At 40.8% G+C, this 9,045-nt stretch overlaps 1 protein-coding gene across 1 annotated transcript; it reads left to right on the forward strand.

Annotated features, from left to right (window-relative positions):
• Positions 1-974: 974 nt before the first annotated feature.
• On the forward strand, positions 975-1,696 carry SF3B5 (splicing factor 3b subunit 5). Its single transcript, XM_046005627.1, has one exon. The coding sequence runs from the start codon at positions 1,093-1,095 to the stop codon at positions 1,351-1,353; it is 261 nt and encodes an 86-aa protein (XP_045861583.1). The 5' UTR covers positions 975-1,092; the 3' UTR covers positions 1,354-1,696.
• The last annotated feature ends 7,349 nt before the right edge of the window (positions 1,697-9,045 follow it).

Consider the following 9,045-nt stretch of genomic DNA (forward strand, 5'->3'; position numbering starts at 1 on the left):
AAAGAAGCATATGATAAAAGATGGCATCAAAAAAGTACAAATTACTTTTCTCAAGTGGTTTGAATTCACATGAGGAAGTTCTTAAGCCAAAAGTAGAGTATAAAGCTATAATAATGAGGAGATATCCAAGAAGCAAAAAAGAAAGAATTTACATCTGTTTGGTGTGGCCAAAGCCGATTTCAAGGAGATGCTTTGGAGCTGACTTAAAGAGAGACGCTGTTTGCCAAGGGAACAAAAGCATTCCAAGCGCAGGGAACATCCAGTACAAAGAACTGGAGAGGCGAGCTGCACGGAATGTTGAGAAACACTGGCCGGGGTGCGTAGGGTGTGGTGAGGAGTTGCAGCGAGGATATCAAATTCAGCGGGAGAGGAAGGAGGGGCTTGGTGTGGGAGCCGGAACAGTCAGAACTGGTAGAGTACTTCGGTCACAGGGCAGGAAACGGCGGCCCTGCGAGCGTTGAAATAACGTTCATTCTCCACAACTTATAAGACACATAGTTGGGACTAGAACTGGCGTCTACTGATTTTCAGGGGGGCCCACCCCTGGCTGTGAAGGGACTTCCAGGCTGTCACATTCGCTCCGAAATCAAAATTATACCGAGTTTGTTTTCACGGTTGCCTGTGGCCCTGTCCTACATGAGCTTCCCATTTCTTCTCAGCTCTCAGCCTCCCAAGGATGCTCCTGCGGTCCTTTAAGCCGCCGGCGGGTTCTTAAACCACGACAATGGGTCCCAGAAACCCGCGCGCATGAACCCTCGGAGACCACCAGTCCCGGCATGCAACGCTCCCCGTTAGAAAAAAAGGTCACTAAGTGAACCATAATGCAACGCTCTACGAAGGGGGAGGGGCTCTCTATGGGGGGGCGGCCGACATTTGGCGTCGCCTAGGCAACTCCAATTCCAAGACAGAATACACTTCCGCTTCCGCCTCTGAGCCCGAGGACCGCGAGTCCACGTATCTTCGTAGCTGCGACGTCATTTTCCTGCGACTGAGCGGCCCGGGGTTCCGTGCAGTAGCCTCTTTCCCGCGTGAAAATCTAGAGCAGCTCTTTCTGTGTGGCCTCTGACCTGGGAGCAAAGGGAAAACGGCGAGATGACTGACCGCTACACCATCCACAGCCAGCTGGAGCACCTGCAGTCCAAGTACATCGGCACGGGCCACGCCGATACCACCAAGTGGGAGTGGCTGGTTAACCAGCACCGCGACTCTTACTGCTCCTACATGGGCCACTTCGACCTTCTCAACTACTTCGCCATTGCCGAGAATGAGAGCAAAGCTCGAGTCCGCTTCAACTTGATGGAGAAGATGCTGCAGCCTTGCGGACCGCCGGCCGACAAGCCGGAGGAGAACTGAGACCCTCGTTCTGTCACTGCTGTGCGGGAGCCTGTCCTGAGTTCCTCCCGTTTGCCTTCATTCCCGCGTGTTCCTGCCCCGAGTGGACCGATTCTCCATTGCTCCAGTTTCTCGTGCCTTCCCTGTACAGAAGTGCTTACCTGGGGACGACCCGCCTGACCTGCCTCCTGTGAACCCTTCGGAACACAACGTTGGGAGACCATCGGGACCCCGGAGAACTGAGACGGTGGAGAGATCCTAAAGCCAGCAACAGAGGAGGCGCTAGAATGAGACGGGATTTGGAGGCTTCCTTTTTGGCTAGTTGATTGTCGTCGTTGCTTTTTCCATAAAGTTTAGAAATTTTTTCAGTCTCTTTGGTGTGGCCTACTTGTGTTGGGGTGGAGGGGTACAGGGAAGGCTCTGGGCACTTTGGTTTCATAGGAGACGGAGGAGGCGGGAGGTGGGGAGTTAAGCACAAGGACAGCGTTCATTGCCAGACACTTACATCCGCCTTGCACACTCTCCCAAGACCTTTTGTCAGGTCCATAACGCCTTCACTATCGAGGTTGTGATCACTGTATCCCTCCTTCATTTTCTTCCATTCAGAAGATCTTTGCTAGCATTGTCCACTCCTCTCTCTGTAAGTTGCATCCTCTTTCTCTCGGGACTCTGGACAGGTCCCTGAAAAATGACAAGCTGTCAAACGAGTTCTTTTATTCATTCAACATTCAACAAATATTTCTTGAGTTCTGTGTGGGAGCCATCTTGCCACGCTTTTGGAGCTTATGTTATACTTGGGGGCGGGGGACACCGCACAGGTTGTAGGCATAAACAAGCAAGTATTAGAAGGTGTTGTGTAGGATGGGAGTAGCAGTACGTTTGCCGTTTTAAACAAGCAGCTTATGTTAGACCATTGAGATGGTTACACTTAAGCAAAGACTTTAAGGAAATGGCCATGGGGAAAGCTGGGGGAATTGTTTTCCAGGCGGAAGGAACTGCCAGTACAATGGTGCTAGCACTGAAATTGTGTCTGGCTTATTGGAGAAACATCAGAGGTAAATGTGGCTGGAGGGAGTGAGCAAGGGGAAGAGTAGAGGGATAGGTAATGGAGGAGGAACAGATAAGAGCAGAACCTCGTAGGCCAGTGCAAGAACTTGTGACTTTTATCCTGAGGGAAATAGGGAACCATTGGGAGTAATGGTTTTATTAAAAGAACATGATCTGACATATTTTAGATAAGTAATTCTCAAACATTTGGGCCATGGGACTTGATTACAGTCTTAAAAATTCTTGGAAGATCCCACAGAGTCTGTGTATGAGGGTTATACCTGTTGATACTCACCAAATTTAAAACAAAATTTTAAAGTATTTAGTAATTTGTTTAAAGAACAATAACAAAACCATTACATGTTAGCAAAAACATTTTATGAAAAATAACTTTTTCCAAAAGCAATTTAGTGAGAAGAATGTTTTGGGTTTGTTTTTTTTTTAAACAGTTTTGCAGATGCCTTCAATGTCAAGTTTAATAGAAAACAACTTGACTCTTCTATTTGCTTCTATATTTGAACTATTGTGATACGAAGTTTTGGTAGAAGTTTGAAAAATCCACTTCACAAAAATATGTGGTAAGGGAGGAATATTCTAATAGCCTTTTCAAATAATTGTAGATAATCTTTAATTCTCTAGAAAAATTCCAACAAGTGGTAATTTATTAAAACTTAGTTATAACATGGAATCTGATCAATAAACTTTCTTTTTTTTTTTTAACAAGATTTTATTTCTTTACTTGACAGAGAGAGATAGAGAGAGAATACAAGCTGGGGAGTGGGAGAGGGAGAAGCAGGCTTCCCGCTAAGCAGGGAGGCCAGTGCGAGGCTGGATCCCAGGACCTTGAGATCATGACCTGAGCCAAAGGCAGATGCTTAACAACTGGGCCACCCAGGTACCCCTTATCAATGAACTCTCATTCTGTCACATTAGAATTCATTCATCTATCTTAAACTTTGAAAGAGTATTTTACCCAGACATGATTTTGTAACGTCATGTATCCCTGATTTGGAAAGTATTGGCTCACTTAATAGAGGTCTTCCAATGTTGACACATCTCATACGTATCAAAAAATCACACTTATTAATATCACCACTGATTTCATCAGGAAAGTCTTATAGTATTGGAAGCTGAAAAACTCACAGTGATGGTGTGAGTTTTCCACAGTTTTAAGTTTTGCTTGATAGCTTCAATTTAATCACTGGTAGCAAATACTTCTGTATTTGCTAATACAGAAGTGGGCCTAAGTGACAGGCCCACTTGGTTCATTTTCAAGAAAATGTCTGCCAAATACCCAGTTCTGAGTAACTTGTTTGTCAATCATCCAAGTAAAAATGGTGTTCCTTGAGGGGAAAGAGAAGAAAAAAGTTCAGTTTGCAATTCAAATAATAAGTGCTTTTCCTTAAAACCATCGTACTTTGGCAGCAGCAGAAATGCTTTATACACACTACCAATTTTGTCACACAAAATATTTAAAAACATATGCCTTCAAGGGCTAAGACTTCGTAAAATTACTACTTTTTACTGCATAAAGGACATTTTTAAGTGAAACTGAGTTGACTTTTTGGTTTTGTTTGTTTTTATTGAGAGTGAGTGCCAATGGAAGATTACAAAGACTGCTTCTAGTTTGATGCCACTACCTTGATTCATGCTAAGTGCTCGTTTACTCTCCGCTGCTTTTGTTTCATCGGTACAAATGCTAAAACCGGCAGATCTTCATATTATGAAAATGATGTTCAATTCACAGATTCCCTGAAATTCCCATCGTTTTTGCTTGGAAAAACCAAAAGATTAAAATACGGCTATTTAGACTTGAGAGTTTAGTATGCATTTTCCCAAGAAATGAATGAAAAGTGATATCACTTCAAGGAAAACCGACTGACAGGCTGGTTCAGAGGATCCTTCTGTCTGCTGCGTTGAGAAAAGTCTGAGGTGGTGCAACAGAGAATAGATTGCAATTGTCAGCAATTAAAAGTATCAACGCTAATGCTTTCTCCCCCCTTATACTAAAGTGTAGGAGAGATTCAAGCTGTAAATCCCCATCCTTAAAAAACTTAATAAAGGTATACAAAGTGGCATGAGAGTGAGCCCCCATCCCTAAGTAGAGGCTGTAGCAGTAGACCAAGAGAGATGACAACCTGCACCGGAAGTAGAGAGGAAGGGACTGGAAACATAACCTAGGGTAGCTTGTATAACGAATCCAGTAAGTAAAGTGGACAATAAGACAGACAAGAATCTAAAGGGAAACTAGTAACTTAGAGAAAGACTTCATGAGGTGGCTAGGATTTATATTAATAGGCTGCACAAGGCCAAGTGTTTAGAACAGTGCCTGGCACACCACAAGAGTTCAATATCACGCATTCAATATGGAAAAACAGAACTTAATCCAGATAATAGGCTGGGTCATTCTAATTCATATCCTTATGCAGTCTTCAACTTCACCAAAATAGGTAATGCCAAAGAAAAAAAAGACTTGAAAACATGCTTCCTAAATAGAATATATTTTATGGGGCTCGTGAAGGGTTTTTATCTTATGTGCTCTTCGAGAGGTATTACCTTTATTTTACAGAAGAAAGTTCCAGACAAGTAATTTGCCCAAAGTTATACAATTACTATGTGACTAACCTGGGATTTGAACCAGGCTTTTCTAGCTCCAAAATACAGTCTTAAATATACTGTTACCCAAGCAGGTCTAATATATAAAAATCATATCAGAATAATTTGAAATAAGTTATTGTCTCAGATGTTTAAAAAAATGAAAATATAACCAGTTAAGTAGATTATACTGAAGGAGTATCAGACCAATATGAAAAGTTCTTACATTCTGTATATCTCTAAGTGAAAAAGTAGCTTGAAATGTATTGAATAAAGATAATTTTAATGGGAAAAGGAAAAATAATTTGTATGGGGAAAAATTGATTCAAGGATTTGAAAGTAAACAAAATGCAGTCTAAATTTAATTGAGCAAGTTATTCTTTTTTTGTTCTGGTGTAAAATAGTATTCATATCAAACACAGGAGGGCAGCAAATGATGCTCCGACAGAAATTACTTTCAGAAAGTGCTCCGTACTCTTAGATCTCTACTAACTGGAGAAAATCAACTGCTCCTAGATTCATTTACACTGATGTTGTCACTAGAAAGCCACTCTGTGACCTATAAAATGATAGCATGTTTTTCACTGGATAAATACAGAACGAATACTGCAAATCCCTGCGTTGTGCTTACAAACACGGGACGGTGTGTGCCCCCTGCCCTTAAAAGGATGCCACTTAGGGAAATAAATACAGCAGCACATAAAAAACGATTCACAGTAGCAAGTGGTAAGTGCTAACAAAAGATACAGAAAAAAGACTATAACGTTTACAAGACGAGATTATTGCAAACCGCCAGTGAGGGAGTTAATGAGGACGTTGTTGAGAAAGGCTTCAGTGATAAGTAAGATGCATACCTGTTAAGACAATGACAAGGCAAGGATAAGCCTCTGGAGATTATACCAGCTGTCCCAGCAAGGAGGGGCAGAATTCAAACCACTTGTTCCCATTTAAAACCTTTTCATTACTTTCATTAACTTCGGCTGGGTTATAAGATTCCCCAGCCTTAGGCTTCTGCTTTTTTCATAAGCCAGTTAAGGTTCAAATCGTAGAATAACAAGGAGGTAACAGCTAGTGTTTACTGAGTACTCATTACTTGCCAAACATTTCCGTAAGTTATCTCAGTAAGTCTTCACACCGACCCGAGAGGGTGATTATCCCATTATACCAGTAAGCAAACAGACATAGGACAACTTAAATTGTTTGTCTAGTATCACTCAGCTAGTAAGTGTTAAGGTAGGAACATACACTCAGATCTGATTTCCAGCATCCAGGCTCTTAGAGGGTAGGTCAAAGTTTCCAAAACTATGTTTCACAGAATTCTAATTCCATGAAAAGCTACAGATTGGGGTTGGGGAGGGAGGAATAAAGAGGGGAATATCTTGTTCAAATAAGTTTCAGAAATGCCCCCATAGTTTGGAGGGTCATGCTTAGTGTTTAATTTTTTAAAGTTCTGCAGTAAGAAATCTTTCTTAACTCTTCACTTCCTAAACTTATTTGATCATGGAGTTTCTTTTCTCAAGAAACACGTATCGATATGATTTTGAGAAATACTTCTGGGGGATACCGCTTTTGCCAAGGAAAGAAACTTGAATAAAGTAAATGTATTCAACCCTGGGCTCAAGAGATATATTTGGTGGCAATGTGTAGGTGGAACTCATAACCACAGATAACTTCCCTTTCCTTCTTAGACTAATTCCCTCACCTTTGTGAGCGCAGCGTTCTTTGTTCTCAGCTCTGATTCTTTTCATCTCTCTGAGACTAGCAACTTTAGGATATTAAAAAGAAAAGAGACTTATACTGTACAAATTAGTGACAAAGGTATTAAGGTTATTTTCCAGGGCAAGGGCATAAAAAATGTTATTAAGGAATTCAGACTTTTTTTCACTAATTTTATTCGTTCTGGAAGATGTATCCTGACAAGGGATCAGTAGTGAAAAATCTGGCAGCCAACAGTTAGTTCTATTTCAGAGAGATGCTAATTTGTTCTTAATTTAACTGGCTTTTTTATCTCACATCCCACATTCCCTTCAGGCTCCCCATCATTTCATCTTCCTTACCTGCAGTACACACATCGCAAATACCTGCGCATTCACTCACTAAGCACAGAAATGGTGAAAAGTGGGAAGGGGTGAGGGGTGTAGGCCGGACACCAGGACATGGAAGAATCCGTGTCATCTCGCACACAGCACAAATGGTCTGCTACAAATGGCCCTTTGAACCCCTATCTCTTTGATCTGCATGACCTCAGAATCCCTCCTTCTCTCCACTTCCCTCGTTTCCTAGCCACTCTTATGAGTTGTTATCTTGTCCACAAGCCTTCCCTCTTATCATGCTGTCCTCCTGCTTTACTGAACCTTATCCTTTCTTCCTTCACGTCTCCCCACAAAAGCGGTGGCTTTTGAAACAGAAATGTCATCCTACCATTGAGAAGGGGGAAAAATTAAATAGGTATATTCAGGGGTTGTGTTACACAGCATCAAAGAGTTTGGGTTGCCCACCTCCTCAGCATTCCTCTCCTCACCGAGCCCTCCCACTAGCAGCCCAGAGCCCGAGTCTCTGGTTCTGGTCCACCACTGTCCAGTTCAGAATTCTGCCTTTGCAATGAGGATAATATCACAGTCCAGTCTCCTTCATCAATTTCGATATGAGGATCAGGTGGTAGGTACTTTTTAGAAAAAATTGTCTTTTTCTAATTGAAAAAATAAGAACGGTACAAAGAATGACATGGGTATCCCCCCCTTCTACCTCAAATTAACAACTGTTTATATTGTATTAAGTGTTCTTTCCTCTTAACTGTTTTTAAGATAATTCTGCAAATTGTGTATTTGTAGCCCTTCTAAAAAATAAAAAGGATAACAGATAAGACTGTTTCCTTTGACCACTCCTAACTTCGTTTTTCCTCTTTCCATATGTGCATCCCATCCCTACCACCAAAATAATAACTTCTGTGAGTGTTCTTGCGTATATGCATAGACCAAATATCTCGCTCTCTCTCTCTCTTTCTCTATCATCTATCAAAGTGTTTACTATTTTTAAAAAATATACCAGTGAAAAGATTTGGCAATTCCTCAAAAGCCTAAACATAATTGCATATGATTCCACAATTCCATTTCTAGGTATATACCCAAAAGAATTGAAAGCAAGGACTTAAACAGTTATTTGTAAAACCAATTTCTATGCATCATTATCAGAACAGCTAAAAGGTAAAAAGAATCTAAGTGTCCACCAACAGACGAATGAATAGACAAAATATGATTTATAATATATGCAATGGAATATCTTTCAACCATAAAAGGTAATGCAGTTCTGATACATGCTACATCACAGATGAATCCTGGAGACATTATACTAAATGAAATAAGCAAGACACAAAAAGACAAATATTGTATGATTCCACTTGTCTGAGGTATCTAGAATAGGAAAATTCATAGACTGAAAGTTGATTAGTGATTACCAGAGGTTGTAAGGAGGCACAGGGGTGAGTTATTGTTTAATGGTTACAGAATTTTTGTTTAGGGTAATGAAACAGTTTTGGAAAACATAGTGGTAATGACTGCACAATACTGTGAATGTATTTAGTGCCAGTGAATTGTATGTTTAAAAATTATTAAAATGGCAAATTTTATGTTATAGGTTTTTACTATAATTTAAAAAAATTGATAACATCAAAACCATTGAATTGTACACTTTCTTAAGGTTTATTTATTTATTTTAGAGAGCGGGAGAGAGAGCAAGCACAGGGAGGGGCAGAAGGAAAGAGAGAGGGAAACTTTAGCAGACTCGTCACTAGCTCGGGGCCTGACGCAGGGCTCATCCCACGACCCTGAGATCATGACCCAAAACCAAGAGTCAGATGCCCAACTGACTGTGTATCCAAGGGCCTCTGAATTGTACATTTTAATGAGTGGATTGTATGACATGTGAATTACATCTTGATAAAGTCGTATCTGTATATATGCTGTGTGTGTGTGTAGTATTATATTGTACATATAATTCAATGCTTTTGTCACACATTGTATTTTTGAGATCTATCTTGCTTGAGAGATATAGATTTGTCATTTTTTTTTTCAG

Source organism: Meles meles, chromosome 5 (genome assembly GCF_922984935.1).
Source record: "Meles meles chromosome 5, mMelMel3.1 paternal haplotype, whole genome shotgun sequence".
In the NCBI taxonomy this organism is placed as follows: Eukaryota; Metazoa; Chordata; class Mammalia; order Carnivora; family Mustelidae; genus Meles; species Meles meles.